The sequence below is a fragment of the Lepidochelys olivacea genome (genome assembly GCF_965140295.1).
Source record: "Lepidochelys olivacea isolate rLepOli2 genome assembly, chromosome: 3".
Lineage (NCBI taxonomy): Eukaryota > Metazoa > Chordata > Testudines > Cheloniidae > Lepidochelys > Lepidochelys olivacea.
This window is the reverse complement of record NC_140413.1, coordinates 47,702,772-47,727,101: the sequence shown is the minus strand read 5'-3', so window position 1 is coordinate 47,727,101 and position 24,330 is coordinate 47,702,772. Positions and strand designations below refer to the sequence as shown.

Below are 24,330 nucleotides of genomic sequence, written 5' to 3'. Positions count from 1 at the left end.
AGAAGATGCTCACTGTCATGCAGAATTGTGTCCTTTGTTGGCAAGAGTTTGCCACTCTGAAATCACATTTAATTTATCATCCTGAACTCTTTAGCAGATTGTTTTTCAGATCTGAGCTATGCATTTCTTAGTTTTGTCAGAAAATATCACTTTGGTAAAACAAAATGTTTTGCTGAATCTATTACAGATTTGACTAGACTTTTGTCAAAATACAGCAAAGCATGGGCCACTCTGCCTCCTCACCTTCCCCTGCTAGCTCTGGGGAACTGAGACGCACATTGCCTCTCTAGCTCCCAGAGCTAGTGGTTAGCAGGGAGGAAGAGTGGAACTGTTGAATTGACAAGATATTTTCTTGAGGGCAGCTGGGAAGCCAAAAAAAGTTCCGTTTCTGTTCTCCTGAAACAGAATTTTTCTTAATCCTTTTCTGTGAAAATGTTTGTTTTTGGTGTTTCATCCCACTGTGAGAGAGCTTTTCCTTAAAAATGCAAACAAAATTAATGGAAAGGGATTCCCTCTTTTCAGCCAGTCTATTTGTTAAGCAAACAGTGAATTGGAATACATCATGTTTGTAGCTGTATATAATTAGCTCAAATTCTAAAAGCAAAATAATGTCTTTATGCTTATTTTGTTGTAGGGTGAAAGGGGCCCTAAGGGAGATCAAGGACCACCAGGAATTTACGGAAAAAAGGCAAGTGTGAATTGAATATCATAAAAAGAAGTGCCAGCATTTTTCTGATTTGTTCACATTGTAAAATGTTTTTTATTTACATAGATTGAATCCGACAGTGCATTCTCAGGTATACCTCTGTTGAAGTCAATGTTTGGAACAATATCTCTGCTCCAATATGAGCTCTTCATTCAGATACCTCCTGAAAACTCCTTTTTCCAGCTAATCAATTCTAGTCTGCCAATATAACACAGTCACCACACACATACATACACGTGTAAAACAAGCAAAAACATTCTAAATTACAGTCTTATTTTTTTCAGATCTTTGTCTGTCTAAAATCTCAGCCATTTGAAGCAGGGTTGTTGCTTGATTTCTGTGTTTCCCATTTTACACTTCAATAATAATGGCCTTTTGCCTGCGTAAAGACTACAGCATAGGGTCCATAGTCTTTTATATGTAGAAAATTCCATTGCAAATTTTCATAGAAATGAAAGCAAACAAGTGTGTGAATTTCAGATTAGTTGTGCTGAAATCATGTAACTGAGTTTGAGGATACTATTTAAATATCATTTTCCTTGGTTTTTTTTTTTTTTTGTTTCTTATATTTTTCCAGGGTGCTAAAGGGGAAAAAGGTGATCCAGGTTTTCCAGGAATGCCAGGACGATCTGTAAGTTCTATAAGGACAATTTTGCCTTTAAATTTACTTTGTTAATATTACTAATAGTGTCATGTTACCTGTTGCCACAGGGGGAACCTGGGAGAAATGGGAAGGATGGATTACCTGGAAGCCCTGGCTTTAAGGTATTTACATATTCATTCAATAAATTGTATTTTATTTTTGAAGTGTCAGTAACTTGCCAAAGCCTTACATAACATTGCTATAGGTCTAGTTATTTCTAGGATGTGTTTTGAGGGTGGTAACTGGAAATAAAAATTGTGTCTAGTACTGGTAGACATTAGTCAAAGCCATTGGGGTTTCAGTGGGCTTTGGATCAGGGCCCAATTGCTGAAGAGCTATTTTGGGAATGTATTATTAGTGATTATCAAAGACTGCTTAGGATTAATCTTGTTCTTTCCATTTCCATATGTATTCCTCTAACTCTGTGAATAATTTAAAACATCAGATATGCATATATATATATTCTTCACAGAATTCTTTCCTATACAGGCAAATGATAAAGAGTTGATTATTATGATAGCTATTGAAAGGGGGAAAATGGCCCAAAACACTGCGTACACATGTGCGGGCACAATCTAGCTCTAAACCTGAAATATGCCTCATGTTTGACTAATTTAACACCAAGAATCCACCTCCATCAGTTGGTAGTGCATGGGAATTAGCAGGTTTCATGGGAAACAGAGAGAACTACTTCAGCTCATTTTATTATGTTGAGCTCCCAATTCTTCACAATCTTAGCTAAATGTATATCTGCCTCCTAATAGTAGATGGTGCAAGGAATAAAGCCTGATCTTCATACTGAGGGCTGTGGGTCATGAGCCTATTAGATTATTGGTTTTCCCATTACTCTGAGATGAAATAAGGAAGACACTAGGCATTTCAATTTTTAATGCAATATGCAAGTTGGTTTTCAGTGTCTGATACAATAATGAAGTTTGTTTGTGTCAAATAAACTACTTCATAGTTCAGTTCCATAAAATAATCCTTTCAGTATTGACAAGTTCATTGAATTTAAGTGATCATCTACAACAGTACTGGTGGTCATACTATGTTTAGAATATATTTGGCAAGGAGAATACATGTACGGTGGTGGCCTTGAAAATTTGAAACTTGCCTTTAATAATTAAATATTTGCAGTAAGATACTTCAAACAGTGCAAATATTGAGGTTATTTCCTTTAGATGTTATAGGGAGGAAGTACAAGGGAATAATGAAGATACTCAGCTTATCTACTTAATCTTAGGTCAAATTGGCAAGTTTTGGGGGCCATAACTGTAATAAGCTTATTTGATGTAGTCTTTATTTTCTGATTTCTCTGCACCTTTCAAAAATGGGTAGAACAAACTGGGTAAAGTTAGAAAAGATTCTGATGATAGTGTATTAAGAAATTACTTCATGCTTCAGCAACTGATAGTGTTTTGGATTTCTCTAGTATTTAAACATTTCATGTTTTTATTCACCATTCAATTTAGTTTTCAGCATTTTTGCATTCACCTGACTTTGGTCTGAAAATCCCATTAATGCATGCAAGTCATAATTATTCACACATCTGAGAAATCACCCAACTTTGACTTGTATAAGTGCATCAAGGGATTTGGATTTGGCATCCAAATTGAGTGCATACAAGAGTATGGAATTCCATTTGAAAATATATACTGTATATTGTAGTATGAAAAGGAGCTGTTTCCCTGCTTCTGAGACTACTTGGATGATAAAATCAATTAGGCAGCATCCCAGAACTCTCATTTTATCAGAACCAAATGAAACTCAATCTCATAACTTTCTCTCATCCCTGGTATAGGATAAGATGGGTTTGGTTCCAGTTAAACACTTAGTTTGACGCAGAGTTTTCCACAAAATTTCTTACAAATGTATATGTGCTTATGGCCTTTTCAAGAAATGTATGTCTTTGAAAAACATGAATTTTGAGAGTATATAATCTGCCTTCACTCTTACAGTAAACCATATGATTAAAAAAAATGTAAATGTACACATTCAAACTAAAATACATTTATCTTTTTTTCCTTTAATTAACTATTCTAGTATAAGTGCATGATAGGCCCAAAGTTACTACTTTTTTTCATCTCCTTTTGTAGAATATTCTTGAAATAGTTGTGTGTGGAAAGTCTCATTTACTTCCGTCACTCACCAAGTTAATTTATTATGGAGTGTGAGAGAGAGTTTGTGCCATAATTGCTTCAGAATGTAATAGTTAACAGAAGTCTTTTATTACTGCTTCATTCAAACATTTTATCAGCTTCCTTTTGCCATCTGCAGTATTTCATTCTGGCTCCGTTGTAATCAAAATCAGAGGATTAAAAAAAGTCTGTCTTTGTTGGAGCTTTTCTGTTCTCTTACAAAATTTCATAAACATATTTGTTCTGGGAAAGAATGTGATAGAAATTGTTGCTGCATACCCAGGTTTTGTAAATTAAATGGACAGCAACTTATAGCTTAACTTCTAGACATATTTTATTTGTGTACACTCATTTCTGGAACTTTTTGGGTTTTTTTCTATTTCTTTGAGTTTTTAGTAAGGAATAACATGCATGTTTTGAATCAGAACATAATTATTTGGTCATTGCTTGGTAGTGCAATAGTTCAGAAGTGCCTTGAAATAATTTTCAGAGGACTACTCTTAGTAACAATGGCAGCTGGAATCATGCCTGCAATTAACACTAGAAAGGGGCAGAGCCGGCGCTGCAGCATAGACATGCAGTCCAGCACGGAGCGTAACCCATCTCCCCAAGCGGCAGCCCGGCGCTGTCTACACCAGAGCCTAAGTCGGCAGGGGGGGTGAATTTCACACCCCAGACCATGCAGCTGGAGCCAGCTAATTCACCAGCATAGACCTGACGTAAGACCAGTCCCTTTTCGCTGTCTGGGGTGCAGCTGAACCCTGGGTGCATGAAGACAAGCAGCCGGAGAGGGGCTCTCACCCAGCTGGGGCCGCGTGCGGGCTCTGGCGTGCGTGGGATGATTTCGGTGCCAGGGTCCTCATGTCCCATGGCTGGGCTCCCCGCTCTGACCCTAAACGTGGCTTATTCTCATGCTGTCTCACCCCAGACCCTGCGGGGTCAGGCAAGTGGCAGCCTGGGCCAAGTGCCAGGCGGGGAATGGTGGCTGGGCCCTGCGTCAGGACACTTGGGGGATGGCGGGTGCCCTTCCGGCGAGCAAGGCCTGCGAGCAGCGCTGGTGCTGGCAGGTTCAAGGAGCCGACCCATGCAGGAACAGCCCAGGGCACAGGGTGACCAGGAGGCACCACGCAGCAGTCGGGGGACACTGACCATGGCACTGGACACACAGGGCCCTAGTCAGCCCCACGACTGCCCAGCTGAGCCAGCCTGGCCAGGGTCCAGAGAGACCTGCAGCGGAGCTGGCAAGACGGGAGCGGGTGGGAAGCAGGCAGGACTCACCCCCTTCTTGAGCATGGCGAAGGTGGCAGCGCAGCGGGTACAGCTCCCTAGAGGAGACAGAGCGAGGCTGGGGCTGAACTGCCTGCAGCAGGGGGGACATGAGAACTCAGCCTGGCACCAGTCCCTGCGCCCCAGGGGCCAGGGCATCGGGCACCCCTGCCTGGCACATGAGGCCAGGCAGCCTCAGCTCAGAGACCAGCTTCTCTGCTGTCTGCACAGCCTCCCCTAGGGCTGCCTGGTGCTCCTGGGAATGCTCCAGCTCTGGAAGCAGCAGCCGCCCACGCCCTGAGCTCCCACAGCCATGTGCCCGTCGCTGCTGCCTGGGAGAGTGGGGACCCAGCTCGGAGCCCCAGGTCCAGCCCAGCAGGAGCCCTGGCTCAGGGGATCTCCCAGGGGCTCCAGCCTGGGCTGTGGGCTCCCATTACCCATGGGGGAGCCCCCCACTGCCCACAGCATGGCTCAGGGCCGGACCAACCTGGCACCCAGACAGCACACCCCAGCCAGTGCCCGTCCCCAGCTCCCTTGGGGCAGCGACAGCCCAGCCACCCCCAGCCCAGCACCTGACAGACACAGGCAGGGGAGGGGCTGCCTCGCCAGGCTGGCGTCCGGCAGCCCCTCTTGCCAGGCTGGTGCTCAGCTGCGCCCCCCCCTGCCCCGCCGGCGTTCACTAGCCAACCGCCCCGCGCCACCCCTACCGAAGCTATTGCTCGGTTAGCGCTTGCGCAGCTGCTCGGTCAGCCACAGCACCTTGCTGCGGATCACCTTGTTCTTGCTCACAACGCTGCTGTCCGGAGGCCGAACAGGTGTCTCGTTATTTTCCATCTAAAAATGTTTTCCCGTTTGAATTCACTATTCTTTTTGCACAGAAAGATTATTTATTGGTCTTGGCTGAGTTTCCTATTCAACGCTCTTTTCATTTTAAAGGGAGAAGTTGGGCAGCCTGGTTCTACAGGACCAGAAGGACGTCGGGGAGACCCTGTAAGTGTTTGAACTGCTGAAATATTGAGCATGATTTATTAGTGAATGATTTAGTTAATATGTTAGCTGTTCCAAGTTTGAAGAGTTTGCTGTATTCTGAAAAGGAGTAGGAAGATCTGTCTTTTTATAGACAGTAGAGTCTTCATTCATATATATGAAATTTGATTTGAAGACTGCAGTCTCTCTGTCTCTCTCCATATATAGTGTGTGTGTATATATATATATATATATACACACACACACACACACACACACACACGTACGTATAGATATAATTTTGAAGACTGCAGTAATTTGAATACAAAACCATCCCTTCTTTTCTGTCAGAACAAAGGCATAGTGAGACATAATTGATGTTCTAGTTAACATTTTTGTTTAAACGGTATAATTACATATATTACTTTAAAATAAACGTACATTCATGTGGTAGAGAGAAAGTTTATAGTTAAACCAGCTGTTTTTGAATTATTTTCAAATAAACATTAGACACATTTAAAAAAAAAAACACAGTTCAAGTCTTAAATTTGTAGTGAGTCCTAACTCAAAAATTCTTTCTTCAATTTCTTAAATAAATAAATAATTCTCAGAGTAGAACAGAAGACTTTTTACAGTCTGTTCACTGGAACGTCTATTAATGCCATTGTAGTCACAAGAAATCTTCCTTTGTATTCCATCATTTGTAGTTAACATTGACTTTTGGTCACTATCCTAATCCATACTTCTGACAAAGTAAAGGTGCTGCAGCTTGTTAACTGGTCCAAGCTGATCATAGGCTGCTCAAGGTAGAGCATAAAAGGAAGCGGAAAGCGGGAGAGGTGAGGAAGGATGTGTTTTCTCCCCTGAATCAAGTGGAGAAAGCCTTCTGGGAGTTGCTGCCCAGTATTTTTCAGTTGACTTACTTTTTTTTATGATTGTTGAGTGGAAATTTAATAAATCCAGTGAAAGGACCTTAAAACGACATAGGCGTGAAGCTTATTTCCATTCCCTGACTGGTGAAAGTGTCCACCAGTTCACAGTACCCTATAGCATAAGTCACCTCTCAGGATGCTAGCTGTAGCACCACAAAAGTTTCTAAACTTGTAAACTGGTGTGTTTTTAATTGTTACCTGGAATACAATCTATCTGTAAAGCAGTGTTCTCAAACGCTGTCCATTTACCACACATGGTCTGCGGAGCATTTACTAGTAGTTTGCAGAGAGCTGGCTTTTTCTGTTTTCCATGCTTTCAGCTGCCTCTACAGATATCTTGGCTCATCATTGCAAAGCACAGCCTGGTGGCCTGGAAAACAGCTGGAAACGAGTAGCCAGCCTAGCTGTCTCTACGGACAGCTGCTACGTGAAGCGCAGGAGAGGAAACAGGAGCCACCCTCAGGGACATGGAGCTGCCAGCCACCAGCAGATGGGGAATGTCCAGCGGAATAGGAGAGATGGGAATGAGGCAGCTGATTAACGTGTCCCCAAAAGTTCAGGGCATTGACACTTCAGTACTGTCATGTGCTTTAAAGATTTATTTGGGTACAATCATGCTTTGTGCATGCAGCTTACAGAAATGGGTGGTGTATAAGACCCCAGAGGGAGCACAATTCCTCAGAGAGTCACAATCCCTCCTGGACTCTTCAGTTGTACTGGTGGAGGGATAATTTGCCAACACTCATTTAAAAGATGTCACATAGTCCCTCATCCCCACTCAACCAGTGAGTGCCACAGGTAAACACATGTGGGTGAGGAGGGCAGAGCTATGGTTCTGTCTGCTAGTCTGCTCGTTCTCCACTTATAGGTTCCAGCCAGCTGCAGTTATAACTGACCCCTATGAAGCCACTCTAAGGTGGGTGTGGGATAGGATCCTTATTCCTTCCTATTCTTTCTGTTCCACCTTGTCATTGCTAGATAGAGTCTAGCCCTTTGCTTTTTGACAAGTACAATCTCACCATTCCCTTCTGCACTCGGAAATTACTGCAGCGCACAGCTACAAGTTAAACGGTTTCCAGGGGGTCCAGTTGTTACAGCTACACGTCTTGGTTGCAGAGAGAGGCTGAGCTGACAGCCAACTATCTCCAGTGTCTGAGAGGTGTGGTTATATTCTATATACCACACACACTGGAGTATTATTTCTTTTATTAATCACTGAATTTTTGAGTAGGAAAAAGTAGTTTGTAAAATTAAGTATGTATTTCCAAGTGATATGTTTGTTTTTGCATAATAATACTAGTAGGGCCTTAAGGTAGCCAGATATGCTGCATCCTTGGTCCTGCCCATTTTATGAAATAAAGTAGCCTCCAGAATGTATAGATTTATCAAGGCAGGCTCCTTTCTCGGAAGTAGGTGGAAGGCAGTGTGGGTGAAAGCGATCATGAAATGATAGAGGATTTAAGGAATGGTAGGAGGAATGGTAGCAGGGTAGTAGGGAAAACAGGTGAATAAAGACAATGGACTTCAGGAAGGCAGTTTAACAAACATTAGAATGGGTAGGTAAAATCCCATGGCAAGCAAGTCTAAGGAAAAAAAAGAGTTTAGGAGAGTTGGCAGTTTTTAGAGACACTCTATTCAGGGCAAAGACGGATGGTAAGAGATCAGGAAATCTTTAGTAACCTGAAACTCAACAACAGAGTCATCCACAAAGTGGAAACTATGTCAGATTATGAAGGATGAATATAAAAGAAATAACACAAGCATGTAGGGACAAAATACAGGGTAACAAGAAAACATTTTATAAATACATTAGAAGCAAGAGGAAGATCTAGGCTAGGATAGGCCCATTACTCAGTGAGGAGGGAAAGACGATAACAAAACCACAGCAATGGTGATAGTGTTAAATGCCTTTTTTCTTTCAAAGCGGCAAAGAGTCTTGTGGCACCTTATAGACTAATAGATGTATTGGAGCAGAAGCTTTCGTGGGTGCATCCGACGAAGTGGGTATTCATCCACGAAAGCTTATGCTCCAATACGTCTGTTAGTCTATAAGGTGCCACAGGACTCTTTGCTGCTTTTACAGAACTTTCCCAGAATAATTCCTAGAGCATAATGAACCCACACATGAAAACTCTTAAGTAGGGTAGTTTTGAGGCTCATGGGTGATGCTGTCAGGATATTTTTAGCACTGTTTTAGGCCTGGCATATGTAGTGCTGTCACCAGCACCATGTCTAAGCAGTGGCAGTAGCTGTAATAGATCCTACAAGTTGCCTATTTCTTATAAACATATACACAGCTGAAAACATTCAAGAACTGGTAGACAGTGTGCTTAATATTTAGGTCACAACACAGCGTCTCAGATATGGATTTTTCCTCGTGTACGATGGTAGCAATATAACAAAGCACTCAAATTCTGGTTAATCCCACTGGTTGACCTGTTGTCTTGTTTGCTTGCCAGTGAATATCAACTGATAACTGTGCTAGGTATGACAAGTTTGTGCCCAGTTTTAATCATTCTAAAGAGTTTGTGAGTGTCTTACTGGAATCTTGCTAAGTAAAAAACCTTTTGCTTGAAAAGGTCACTCAGTATATACAAACAATAGGGAATTATATATACTGCAGGAATGAATGTATTCATCATCAGAAAGTAGAAGCCATTGACTGCATCAGGTATAATGATTCCAGTCTGTAGGAACTGCCAAATATACCATTCAAGAAGGAAACTCACTTTCATTTCTTGAAAGCAATATTCCTCTAATCCACTTGCTAGAGAAAAAGCAGCCAGAAAGTGGAAAAACCGTGATCTCGGGGGGGTTGGTAATTATGTGATGGTGCCTTATACAGAGAATATTTTGGAATTTCCACCTCCCACCTTCCAAGTAGAATGATTCCCCCATACCTTGTTCCCACTTTCAGATATCCCCATCTCTGCTATGCCTCTCAAGTTTCCTCAATGCTCTTACTCTCTCAGGACCCTTCTGTGTAGGGAACTTGTATTCTTCCGTAGCCTGTACTGCAAGTGATGGAGTCTCAGAGCATGGAGCCTTTTTTTCCTACAGTGGAACACCTCCTTGAGCCACTGCGCTGCCTTGAAATGTAGTGCCAAGCTAGCCACAAAGCTTGCTTATGTCTAATGTTGTCCTAAAGCTAAGCTCTACCTTAGATAGCAAATAAGAAAAACCTGCTTGCTTATATGCCCATTAATACAAAAAACATTAGCAGTCCACATCATAGGTATGATAGTGGCCTTCACAAAATCCCTTGCTTTCAGGACATTTTCCAAAGGGACACTAAGCACAAAGGAAAGTTTACAGACAATTTTTAATTGTTGAAAAAATAGACTTTGATATTTCCAATGATCAACCTTCTCCTTATCCAGAAGTCATGTTACTGTACGTCACTGTTCTAAACAGGGCTGAGTGAATACTCAATATAAAAATAAATTCTGCAGATATTAGTTCATATTTAGATAAATTACTTTGACTGCAGTTGCAACCCCTTTGTGCTTCTTTCCAGTGAACAAATTTGCTGACAGAAATGCTTGTTGACTAATAAGTGAATATTGAATAATATTCATGAGAAGCACATTTTAAAATTCATAATGAAGATTTTTTGCAATATATACCTGATCTTAACAGCTATATTAATCTATTCTGGAAAACCAAAACAGCTCAAATGTTGTATCTTGAATAGTCGAAATAAACACTAGAATCGATCGGTCTTCAGCTGTCGTTAAGACTGCGCCTATCACAACACGTCTGCCATTCTTCTCACACTCTTGCCTTTCTTCTCCACGTTCGTCCGAAACGTTTCTCAATGTCATCTTCCCATCTTCTTGGAGGCCGACCGGGTGGTCTTTTCTGTTCTCGCAGGTACCACTCAGCAATGATTGTGGTCCACCTATTGTCCGTGAGCCATGCTGTGTGGCCCACCCATCGCATCTTATTATGTCTGCTTTCCACGACAATATCTTTCACACTGCTGTGTTCTCTGATCATTTCATTTGGGATGCGATCCAGAAGGGAAATTCCCAACATAGCTCATTCCATTGCTCTTTCAGCTACCGACAGCCGCTGTTCTTCTCTCTTCGTCAGTGCTCACGTTTCACTGCCATACAGCATGGCTGGCAGCACTGTTGAATTGAAGATATTTGTACGTGTGGTCTTGTCGATTTTTCCTTTGAGGACGTCCTTAATGGAATTAAACGCACGCCATCCTGCCCGAAGCCCTTGCAAGAGTTCTCCGTTCAGGTCTTGGCGCATATTAACTTCTTGGCCTAAATATATGTACTGTTCCACTTCTTCAATTTCTTCTCCTGTTACCGTTATTCGGGCTTTTCGTAAGACATCTGATCACATGTATTTCATTTTGCAGCGGTTCATTTTCAGGCTGACCTGACTGATTTTCTTGTCGAGTCTTCGTAGCATGCTCTGCAGTTGGTTGGTGCTTTTGGCAATTAGTACGATGTCGTCTGCGAATCTGAGATGGGATAATTGTTCTCCATTTATGTTGACACCACTCCTCCAGTTGACCTTGTTCATAACCATTTTGAGGCAGATGGTGAATAGTTTTGGTGAAATCGTATCTCCTTGCTTTATGCCTTTCTCGATTTAGGATGCGGAAGGGAGTTTCGAGGAAAGTAATGTCTGTTGTACATCCAGTATTTGCTTCCTTCAACAAACTGATGTGTTAATGCCCTGCTCTGTGAGTGCCTTTAATATTGCATTAAACTCGACGCTATCGAAGGCTTTTTCATAGTTGACGAAAGCAATGTACAGGGGAGTTTGTATTCCCTCGCTCTGTCTAGGAGCTGGCTAAGGGTAAATATATGGTCGATCATGCTGAAATTTCTTCAAAACCCTGCCTGCTCTCTTGGCTGTTGTTCATCCAGACTCTGTGAGAGTCGGTTCGTTATCACCTGTGTGAAGAGCTTGTAGATGTGAGAGAGCAGGCATATAGGGTGTTAGTTCTTAAGATTTTCTCGATCGCCCTTCTTGTGCAGCAGGATGGTATTCGACTCCTTCCAGCTTGATGGTATTTTTCCTTCTTCAAGATATCTACTAAATCTTAAAGCGAGGGCCTTCCAAAGTTTTTCACCTCCTGCAGAAATAATTTCTGACATTATTGTGACTTTGCCTGGAGCTTTTCCCTTCTTCATCTGGTGTAGTGCACTTCGGACTTCGCTGACGATTACTGGGGGGACATGTTTTTCTGACTCTTGGAGCTTTGGGAAAGGGACGTTGATTCTTGATTTGAACGGTTCTGTATAGAAGTCCTTGCAGACCTCCTCCGTCCCTGCTCTGTTGATTACTGTCTCTCCATCCTTGTTCTTCAATGCTGTTACGCTCAGTCTATGCTGCATCAATTCCTGCTTGCATGTCCTGAGGCTCTTGAGTGATTCAGCTGTTTTGAGGAGCTTTTCTTTCTGGAAGTTCTCAAAGTTGTCTTTCAGTTTTCGCTATATAAGCTGGCACAGAATGGAGTACTCCAGGTTGTTATCCGAGCTCCTTTTCATGTTTCTCTGCCTCTCCAACAAGCTTTTTGTTTCATCAGCTTTTCAATTCCAGCTGCTTTTATGCAACGTCTCAGCTTGTCAGCAAAGACACTATAGTTCTCATCACACTTTTCCGTCTGGCTCGAGTCAAACCCAGAAATCGCTTTCTACAGCTTTGCTTCGTTGAATGTCTTTGGCCGCTGTTTTCTGTTTGCCATCTGTAACGCCTTCTTTTCCACCGCTTCATCAAAAATCAGCTTCGCTCTAAGCAGGTGATGGTCACTGCCGGTGTTGAAAGGCTGCACCACAGAGACGTCTTGAACGATGTGCCTTTTTACTGACTAAAATATAGTCTCTTTCATTCTTGCTCTTCGTGTTTGGCATGATCCAGGTCCACCTTCTTGTGGTCTTCTTTTTGTACCAGGTATTTGCCACATACAGTTCTTTAGTTTCTGCCATCGCTACCAGCCTTTCTCCTCTTTCATTCCTTTCGCCACTGCCGTATCTCCCTATGAACTTTTCACCAGCTTTCCCTCGCCTGACCTTGGCATTGAAATCTCCCATTGTGACAGTGTAAGTGGACTTTTGTGCAAGGGCTCTTTTGAGCTCTCAGTAGAATTCTTCCACTTTGTCCTCATTTGCACTTGTGGGAATGTAGGTTTGGATGACCTTGAGTGTAGCTTTTGACTCCATCTGAAGATGCAGCACACCAATACGTGATGATATTAGGTGGCATGATATGACTTTCGAAGACCAATCCTTACTGACGATAAATCCGTCTCCTCCAACATTTCTAGCGCCATCTTTCCGAGCCTCACAGCGCTTCCATCCTTCCAGTTGACTTCCAACTTCTCCTTTCGTTGGGTTTCTCAGACACCAAGGATATCTCTTCTTATCCTTTTTCTTCTCTTCCATGAGATGGTTTAACGTTTCCTCCCTCGCCAGCGACCTACAATTGTAAGTACACACAGCGAGGGTTGTCCTTTTCCATGTTGGCCTAGCACCTGACATTTTTAGCAACCTCTCGTTGCTCAATTTCTGCTCCACCACCGTAGAATGGTTCGATGATGCGCAGGGAACTAAGACCCACTTACTTGTGTTGTTTTAGCCATTAACTTCAAGCCATTCCACTGGCTAGGCGGACAGGCATGCATATCTCCTCCAGCTTAGCTAGCCTTCAACCTCTAAGGAGAAGGAAAAGCGCTGTTTCCTCTGAGTGAGCAATACCCCTCCCTGGATTGGATAGTCTAACACCTTTGTAGCATGGTTAGACCTACCAGGGCATACGCTCCGCTACCATAGCTGTCAGGTGGCCTGGGTCACCGCTGCGCCACGATGAGGCGTTGAGGTAGGATTTTGCAGTGCCGGCTGAGGTGGGATCCCGAGGCCACTAGGAATTAATCAACAAAATTATTTGTGAATAACTTCTAATACTAAATAAACTTGAGAAACTTGCATACCATTTTTGGATAATTCACAATCAGAAAAAGAAGCAACATTTACTGAATACATTAGTTGTTATGGATTATTGAATTCAGCTGTAATGCTGAATGTAAATGTGAATAAAGGAGTCAGATAATGGAAACTGAAACTTTTGAGTGCATAAAGCTGCTCTAGAGTTGTTATGGTGACAGTTTCTCCTGAATAAACTAACACTAGCATAAAAAGGATCATCTGCTCTACTGATATAATTTCATTGAAAAGCATTTGTCCAACTCTAGTATCTCATGTCTACCTCTATCCAGTATTAATTCTGAAATACTTACTAGTTACTCAGAAAATGTCGTGACAATGCAATTAGAATGAAACCTGACAAAGCTAAAAGAAGCATATCAATACAATGCTCTTTCTGGCAAAGATCTTATCTAGAAAGTAAATGGTTTGGGTTATTCTGCTAAACTGGTAGAAGTGTTGTTTGAGTTATAACATTGACTTAATTCTAGTTGTGGCTGGATGTGGGACAGAAAGGGGTAACTTGAAATTGTTGGACACCAAATAATTTTATTTTAAAATTATTAAAAGTATTTAGTTTACTGAAACAAGAAATGGGTAGGCCAGCTCCTCCTAATTGTTTCTCTTACAGCCACCTTATGCGTATGTCTCCCACTCTTTAGTCTCTTACATACTTTAGAAAACACCATGATTAAAGCCAAGCAAAATCATCACAATTAACAACCATGGCTGTTTCATTATTAAAGAAAGGAAAAAAGGGAACATTATACAAAACAACACAAATAACCAACCACAAAAGAAAAAATGTTTTTTTTTTCTGTTACAATCTTGTCTATATGTCTCTCTTTCTGTGGAGAGCTTTTAATGTAGATTACACCAGGGGTCGGCAACCTTTGGCATGCAGTCCATCATGGTAATCCGCTGGCGGGCCGTGAGACATTTTGTTTATGTTGACCATCCACAGGCATGGCCCCCCGCACCTCCCTGCGGCCACCGTTTGTCGTTCCTGGCCAATGGGAGCTGCGGGACATGGCGGCCAGCATGTCCCGCAGCTCCCATTGGCTGAGAATGGCGAACCGCGGCCACTGCAGGGGGGCCGTGTCTACAGATGGTCAACATAAAATGTCTCACGGCCTGCCAGCGGATTACCCTGGTGGACCGTGTGCCAAAGGTTACCAACCCCAGGATTACACTCTTGAGAGTGACAATTTCTTGGGTGGGTGCTTTTAACTTGGGAAAGTAAGACCAAAATATATTGTTTCCTAAAATTATTGTAAATCTATTCTTTAGTATATCCTTAGGTAACTAAGAATGTTTATAGATGGGCAAAATAATTTTGTTTCAGGGAAGGGGAACCTGTTGGTTATTAATAAATAACCAGCCAGTTTATAACTATATATGATGAAGCTGAAAAAATATTTAAATCAGTTACTGAGACGAAGCCATTTAAGGAGCTGTCATGAGACAGGCCAGTTAACCAATATTAAGAATCTTACATCCAACATCTCCAATGTTTCTGTATTTGCCAATATTTAGCCACTGTCTCCTCTCCAGGAATACGTGATCTAACCATCTGTGATTAACACGAGAAACTGTTGATATTCTAAGTTACAACAGCAGTTTCATATCTCTATAAAACCATTACAAGAGTTTAAATCTAATCCCTTGGCAGTATAACCTTCTCTCACCAATCCACTGTGATTCTATGTTGAAGTCTTGGGAAGACTTGGGGTCAGTTTCTTCTTGAGTGTCCTTTATTGTTCTTAGCTGTCTGTGGCAGCTTGCTTAAGGAGATAGACAGGATGAGTTGTGGAGTGTTTACTGTCTAAGCTGGGTATCAGAGGATCTGTGCGTGAGGGGTGCTCACTTCTCAATTTTATATTCTTCTTCCTATTGCCATGAAATTACAATTGTTTATATTCAAAGCTGGTAGCTGTCACCCTTTCATTGTTTCCATGTCTTCATGGGTACTGTCTTCGTCTTATGAATGTGTAGTTTATTAACATTAGGGTTATAATTCTTTCTTCACAGTTATATTTCCTTTGTTTTTGTGGCAGGAGAACATCTTTAAGTTTAGAGTTTTAACTCTTTCTTTTATTCAGTCAGTTTTCTGAGATATACCTTTTATTCCATCAGGGTTTAATAGGAGTTGAAATTCTGTTTCCGATGAGTCCAAACACACTCCTGTTCTCTTTAAAACAGTTAGCTCTCAAAGTAGTCTTTTTAAATTAAATTATCTAAGAGAGTCTTTAAGCTCAAATGGTCATAAAAAAATGTATCCTCTTTTCTTTTTCCCGGTCTTTGAGAGGTTTGAGTAATTAATTAATTCCCTATTAATATAAATATTCTCTATTTATATGGCTTTTTACATTAGTAATTAGTTTAACATCAGATGATCTTGCTAAATGATACATCAAACATCTTACTATTGATAGAACAATGATATCAGGCTGTTATGTGAAGTTTGTATTCACATACAAAATATTTCCAAATATACATCTCAAAAGAAGCTTATGTCATCCTAAGAATTTGAGAAACACAAAGGTTTTTACCTTCATTGGAAACATGAGTTGGAAGTAACCAATATCTTTTGTAACCTTTTTCCAGCATAAATGTTCTCCAAATTTGAAGAGTGAATACTTTTAATACTTTTACAAAAGAAATCAATTTCAAAAAGAATATTTTCCCAATTCTTAGTGTGGGTTTAAACTCAGGTTTTTCTTTGAAAAGAAAAGTGGGGGGGGGGAGGGAGGGAGAAGGGGAGGAGAGAGAGAGAGAGTGTATAGCTTTACTTTACCTCTATATTTATTGATCTGATAACAAAACCCTGCATTCCTTTTCCTAAATCATGATTGTTTTACATGGTTGGTGTTTCTTGACCTCAGAGTTACAATTGTTTGTTATTTAGAATAAAGTACACATTTCAATAATGAATACATTTTTTAACCATAGCATAAAAGAAAATAGTATAAGGTTAAGCAAGGTAAAGTTTAAAATGCAGATAGGTCTGAGTCCATATAAAACTTATAGGGGTCATAAACATGGTGTATGGCCAAGGAGGTGATCATCTTGGGGTTTGCTTGCCCTTGCGAGACAGAACAGAAACCTGAAATTTCTTTTATCAGCCCGAACATTTTATGACCAACTAACTGAATATGTAGAAGTATTATTGTATTTTTAAGCCTCCTGGCTATAACACACTTGTATGTTCAGATATTAACATATCTTAATATACAGTAAAGCTGCAAACAAGTTTGCAGCAACCAAAAAAAGTTATAATAATTTTATTAATATAATAGTTGCTTCTCTTGAGGTCATTTACATGGATTTTCAAATTTTCTCCCTCAATAAATGGTTTAAACCTTTCAATCCTCTTGGCATCATGTGAAGACAGATTGAAGACCGAGGCTTTAGTACCAGTGTCACTGGATATTTCCAGGAAACAGACAGAGCAGCCACTGGGACTAGAGCAGGCTCCAGTGAAAAGCTCTGATAAAAGTCCGGATTTGAACTATCAGAGAGAGACCCTGGGAAGTGCTCAGTGAAGAAACTGAGCAGAGAAGGATAAGAGTTCAAGCTTGAGTAAGGTAGTGTGATAGACTATTAAGCCCTTGTCCTGCACCATAGAAGTCAATGAAGTTTAGGTGAGTTGGGTCAAATTTGTCCATCATTTACACTGATGGAGTGTTGTAAGACTGGACAGAATACGTGTCCTCCTCCATAGTCTTTAAATGTCTTATACAATTTCTGGTCACTTTCATTTGAATTTTCGTTTTGTTATCTTATAGTTGGTTATTTTAAACAATTTTTCAAATAGTTTCATTTCAGTCTGCTTGTAATCTTCAGTCTGTCTGACAAATAATGTAGTTCATTCCATAATCTGTTTTTATCAGATTTTCTTCAGAAGGATCCTGTAGGACAGGGGTGGGCAAACTTTTTGGCTCATACTTCCTGAGATTAAATGTTTAAAAGCTCTTCAACAAACAATGTAAAGCACATCGTTTATTAGAATATGCAGTACCAGTACTTCCATACACCAAGTCATGGGTGTCTCCTTTTATTTATTTATTTGTATTACAATAGTGATCCCAATCTGCTAGGCCCTGCCGACACACAAAATAAACCATTGCTGTGAAACGTTCATTCCAATGATTAACTAGTTTATCAAACCACAGAATAGTCCAGCCATGGAAAACATTTTAAGTGTGAAGGGAGAAACTTAGGCCAGTTCTCTTCCCTTTATACTGGACAGGGGTGTTCTCTGGGCCTTCCTCTTGCTCCAGAGTCTCCTTCTCCCACTCACTACCTAAATCTCTTGTCTTCTGGCCCATCACCCATTCCTAGGGAGCTCCTGCAGAACTTTTGGCTCTCTGCACTCTCTCTGTCATTGAGAGTCCAATGCCTGCTCTCTCTGCCCCTTTTCTGACTCAGGAAATCTTCTTCTTCCCTCTAGTGCCAGATGCTTTCTCTTAAATGCAGCTGGGCTTAGCTCATCAGTCGCAGGTGTGCTGCTTCTTGCCTCTTAAAGGGCAAGAGCTACCTTGTGACACTATGCGTAAGTGTTTGTTGCATTGGGGCCAGGGAGACCTCTTTATCAGCTGCCTAGACTGTTCTCACAAATATCACTACTTGTTTGTCCTCCTCAGTAATGAGATTTGGTTAATAATAGCATTGCAGTTAGAGGTGGTTGGGAATTTTTCGCCACAATGGTTTTTCATCGGAAAATGTTCATAGGAAAGGGTTGGTTTCTGAGGTTCAGGATCACATTTCTGGGGAGCGACAAAGGCTGCCAGTATAGCCAAGAGACCAATGGTTATGGCATTCACCAGGGATGTGGGAGACTCAGGTTCAAGTCCCTGCTCTGTCTGATTTGGAGCAGGGATTTGAACCTGGTTCTCCCAGATCCCATGTGAGCACCCTAACCGCCAGGATATTCTGTCACACACACGTGCACACACTGGTGACAACATCTGAAAGGTCTCACTTTCATCCCTGTGCAGAACAAGAAAATATTTTCAGATCTGAAATGTTTACAGGATGGGAGAACTGTTTCCCACCCAGCGTAAATTACAATATCTTGTTGTACAGGTATTACATTTGTATTTGAACACACTTTGTAACTGATCTATATTGCACAAATTATTTTAAAAAATTGGGGGAAATGTTCCACTCACCACAACAGATAATAATTTTGAAGTCATTTTGATTTATTAGTTCAGGATATTTTAAGATTCTGATAAACAGATAAGCTTTGTAATATGTCAGCCAACATAATACTGCTTAGGTTGCAAACAAGGCTCTGAAAAGTTACTGAAACTGATTACCCACACGACTGTGGGAGCTGAGGGGTTCATCCACATACACACATAGCTATACATGCTTTATCAGAATTTTCTGAAATCCTGCATCACATCCTGAAATGTAAATGAATATAGAACATTTTAGAGAGACAAGGGGAGTTAAATAGTATCTTTTATTGGACCAACTAGTGTTGGTGAGAGAGACAAGTTTTTGAGAATCACAGCGCTCTCCCCAACAGAAGTTGGTCCAATAAAAGATATTCTCTCACCCACCTTGTCTTTCTAATATTTTGGGACCTACATGGCTATAACAACACTGCATGCAGAATGTTTTGAGATTTACAAAATATACATATATAATTTTGTAAAAGTCAGATTCTACTATGAACAAGTATCTGTGACTCAAGTTGAAAATGCAGAATGGATCAAGGGGTGCTTAAATTACTCTGTTTTCCCCTTTACAATACTAAATTGAAGTCATAGTTACACTGGTATAAAATCAGTAAGTGAGAAAAGAATCAAATCCACAGTGTACTATACTATCTATGGCATTTGATTTGTGAAAATGCTCAGCATTGGATTGAATTCGCTCTCATAGATGTCAGTAGGAACAAAATCAGATCAATGCTGAGCACTTCAGAAAATCCCACCCATGAAGTCGAGACTGTTCCTGCAGTTGGAGACGCTTGAAGTGCTTGGACTGCTATCTGCCTTGTGTTGTATTGCGCTGACATCCACCATTTTTGTGCCAGGAAAATTAATGTTCATATTCCCAGTAAACAATGTTTGACATCTGCTGATTAATCTAGTAACATAGAAACTTCTATCTATTATTCAGACCTTGCAATTTACTCATTAACTATCTCAGTATAAAAATCCACCAATAATGTTTGAATACTGTGTTATAGTGGTTTTCAAACTTTTTTCATTCGTAGACCCTAAAAAAATTTCGAATGGAGATGCGGCCTCTTTTTGGAAATGTTAGGCATAATCTGAAGATTCTCTGTTCCGTGGTAATGACAACCTCTCGTGGACCTCTTAGACACAGTTGGTGGACCCTCCCACAGGAGACTGTGGACCACAAGTTGAAAACCATTGCTATGTTAGAAATGGTTTGCTAAACAAAATAGATTCATAGAACTATAGAGCTAGAAGGGAACTTTAGAGGTCATCTAGTCCAGTCCCCTGCACTCATGGTAGGACTAATTAAATAGACTATTCCTGACAGGTGTTGGTCTAATCTGCTCTTAAAAATCTCCAGTTATGGAGATTCCACAACCTCCCTAGGCAATTTATTCCATTGCTTAACCACCCTGGCAGTTAGGAAGTTTTTCCTAATGTCCAACCTAAACCTCCCTTGCTGCAATTTTAGCCCATTGCTTCTTGTCCTATCCTCAGAGGTTAAGAAAAACCATTTTTCTTCCTCATCCTTGTAACAACATTTTACATACTTGAAAATTGTTATCACGTCCCCTCTCAGTCTTCTCTTTTCCAGACTAAACAACCATTTTTTTTCAATCTTCCCTCATAGGTCATGTTTTCTAGACCTTTAATCATTTTTGTTGCTCTTCTCTGGAATCTTTCCAATTTGTCCACATCCTTCCTGATATGTGACACCCGGCACTGGACACAATACTCCAATTGAGGCTTTTTCAGTGCAGAGTAGAGCAGAAGAATTACTTCTCGTGTATTGCTTACAACGCTCCTTCTAACACATCCCAGAATAATGTTCACTTTTTTTGCAACAGCATTACACTGTTGACTCATATTTAGCTTGTGGGCCACTATGACCCCCAGATCCCTTTCTGCAGTACTCCTTCCTAGGCAGTCATTTCCCATTTTGTATGTGTGATTGTTCCTTCCTAAATGGAGTACTTTGCATTTGTCCTTATTACATTTTGTTCTATTTACTTCAGACCATTTCTCCAGTTTGTCCAGATCATTCTGAATTTTAATCCTATCTTCCAAAGGACTTGCAACCCCTCCCAGATTGGTATCATCCGCAAGCATTATAGGTGTACTCTGCATCCCATTATTGAAATCATTGATGAAGGTATTGAACAGAACTAGATCCAGAATTGATCATTGCGGAAACCCACTCATTGTGCCCTTCCAGCATGACTGTGAACCACCGATAACTACTCTCCGGGAACAGTTTTCCAACCAGTTGTGCACCCTCCTTATTGTAGCTCCATCTAGGTTGCATTTTCCTAGTTTATTTATGGGACAGTCATGCGAGACAGTGTTCCTCAACACAAATATTATGCCTTGCACCAGAAAAGCAAAAACAGTCTGGCAGTGCTACAAGTAGCAGAACATAAATGTATAGCTCTGTGCATGAAATGCCTGTGGATGGGACCGAAACTGCTGACCACCAAAGCATCCCGCAAACCCTGTCAGAGTGCAATACCATCAGAGAGTTTTTGGCCTCACTTAGTCATAATGTACCTTTTCTCAACTAAAATACATAACATGTCAGCAGGCAATGAAGCAGCATTCTTGAGGTCCATGAGGAAGCTCTTGATGCTTTCAGGCTAGCTGTGGTTCGACCAGTGAGGACTCTGCCTGGAAAAGGAAAGGACCACCTGGGTTGTGGAGGTAAGTCAATGTGCCTTAAATATTGGGTGTATTTTCTAGTAAAATATTCTGATAACTCATACACTAATCCAAACAACTACTCATTTATGAAATCATGATAGAGAAAATGTAACCTGTTGTAAGGCCAGTCCTTGAGTCCCTTTCCTGTACATCTGGAACTCATCAAAGCCATAAACAGAGATGACACAGCTACAAAAAATAGGATGGAGTAGTAGTTGCTTTATTGGGTCCGGCTATCTCTTTGTAACTCATCAGTCAACTGTGTCGTCTTCCTTTCACAGCAGGAATTCATGGTGGGATTATGGAGGCTAACGTTAGGTGAGGAGGTCTCCCTCTAAGGTGTCTCACTTTAATGTGTGAATAATATAGCAACTTTACTTAGCTTCTACTGGACTAAGTAGTCACATGACTGGGTTGTGGCTGAGGAGCTATGGGTGAGTGAGATTCCAGAAATCTATGTTTTGTATTCAGATATTTCACAGCAAGTCAAACCATCTCTATCATTTTGTGTAAACAAAGCTTCTCTTTGCAAGCATGTTTCAAATACAAAGTATGGTGGGCCTCCATTTTAGCATGTGCTGCGGGAATAAAAATAATTAATAAAAAATAAACTGGCATTTACAAAGAACCTCTCATCCAAAAATCCCAGCACACTCAACAAATTGATAATGTCACTATAAAGTAGATAAACCAAGAATCACTCCCTCTATCACTGTAAAGCAGCCACTTCTAGGACACACAGCAACTATCGCATCAAAACTAACAGTAGTTCAGGATAGCAATGTGATGTGTATGGTCTACATTAAGCCACATTGTTTGTTTATATAGTCACATGCACGGATGCATCTAATGCCTTGTGGATGAACGTGCTCTAGCTGGCAAGTAAGTAAATATTGTGCTAATTGTGGCCTTTTCTCTTTGTTAGGGGTTACTGGATGAACCCTAGAAGATCAAGATAGATCTGGATGCTTTGAGATTGCCTTCCCTTGCCTTGCAAAGTGATAACCATGAAACTTGAAATATTTGTCAGAAAATTAAATTTTTTAGATCATAAATGATTTTAGAGAGAAATAGATTTATTCATTCTGTAATCCTATTTAGGTTTCTTCCCCCTCTTTACACTCTGTAAATCATGTTTGATAATAAAGCTGATTTTTTTTCAATTATGTCACTGATAATTTTGTTCCATCACAGGCTAACACTTCAAAAGCCAAGTTTTAAAAACATGACTTGTATCTTAGTGTATAATTTTCAAATATTTTCACTTTTGTGTGCACATAAATAAATTACATATACAAATCAAACACCAGTGGGTTTTCTGTATATAAAATGCACCATTTGTTTTCAGGTGTAAAAGGGCACCGACACTGTGCCCTACAAGTGATTTGTTTGTGCAAAGTTGTGTACCTGCATCAGAGACATGACCAGATTTTCAAAGAGGCAAAGTATTTTCTTATTTGTATTCAAATCTGCACATGGTCATGCAGCCATAAGACTATTTTTATTATTAATTGGGCATGATAGGCATTCTTGGTGTTTTACAAACAGATAAGAAAGCTATCTATAACTGAGGACAATTAAAATCTAAGGGCTTATCTCCACTACCCCCAGTGGATCGATCACTGCAGCCATCAATCCACTGGGGGTCGATTTAACGGGTGTGGTGAAGACCTGCTAAATCAACCGCCGATTGCTTTCCCGTTGACTCCGGTAAGTAGATCTAAGCTACGTCGTCTTGAGTTACACTACTAATGTAACTCAAATTGCGTAGCTTAGATCGACTTTTCCCTGTAGTATAGATCTGCCCTAAGTAAGAAATCACAGAGAGGAATAGAAGAAGGAACAGAATCACAAATCAGGGAGAGAAGAAATCATAGCCTGATATGGACATTTTACATGCAATTCCTTATTAATGAATTGCTGACATTGAGCTGTTTTTTTTTCTTTTTTTCACATTAGGGCTAAATTCAGCACAGGAATGCAGTGCGGGGTTGGGAGGAGCACATCAAGAACCTCCCTCTTCTTCATGGTACAGGCCAAATAGAACTGTAGGCCCTGCATAGTCATGGGCTGTTCTGCCCATGTGCCACTTTGGGTGAACAGTGTCCCAAGCAGGGTGGAGAGGAGATGTTTCCACTGGTCACCCACTCTCCCTGGCCCACACAGCTCTACCCTGTAAAAGGGTGCAATGGTAGGCACACCGTCTCTGCACATCTATAACTTCCAAGATGTACTTTACCTTTATGGGGCAGAATACCGATTTGTGCTTCCCTTACGGTGGTGCAGCCCCATGTTGCCCCTGCAAGGCACAATCAAGCCTTTAAATAAATCTTTCTCTCTCTCCCGCTCTCATGCCTGAATATATACACAGGGTCACTTAACTGCAGCAAAAGAACTTTTCAAAGATGCTTCTGCATTAGAGATCGCCATCAGATTATGTAATTGTCTTCTGTAGCAGTGGTTGTGATACTACAGTATGAATTGGACCCAAATAGTAGTACTTATTAGGGGGCAGAGTCCCCCCTGCATCTATGCTCTGCTCAATACATTGGATTATAGTGATGGTGAGGTGTCAAGATGCTAGTTACAGCTCCCTGGCATGAATTTCCATATGCCATTGGAGGATCAGAGGAACCATGTACTCTTCCTATTCCCAATATGCTACTTTCATCCCCCAGCACACTCCCTGTGCCAGAGAATAGGGTTGTGGCTATTGGTTTAGGAGGATGGAGCTATTTAATCCAGTGGAGACTTCCCCACTGCAGACTGACTATGACCAGAATCAGTACATAAGAACTGGGGGCTAAGTCCATGATGCCGTCCCAACACCGAAA

General features: G+C 41.0%; 1 protein-coding gene across 2 annotated transcripts in view; it reads left to right on the top strand.

The window, feature by feature from the left end:
* The window catches only part of LOC311518254 (uncharacterized protein), a 197,235-nt gene that overhangs the window by 113,807 nt on the left and 59,098 nt on the right, over positions 1 to 24,330 (top strand). For both annotated transcript variants that reach the window (XM_084623903.1, XM_084623904.1), the window contains exons 13-16: positions 635 to 688; positions 1,284 to 1,337; positions 1,418 to 1,471; positions 5,690 to 5,743. In XM_084623903.1, coding sequence (XP_084480029.1) covers positions 635 to 688; positions 1,284 to 1,337; positions 1,418 to 1,471; positions 5,690 to 5,743 — 216 coding nt within the window. The remainder of the gene's footprint in view (positions 1 to 634; positions 689 to 1,283; positions 1,338 to 1,417; positions 1,472 to 5,689; positions 5,744 to 24,330) is intronic.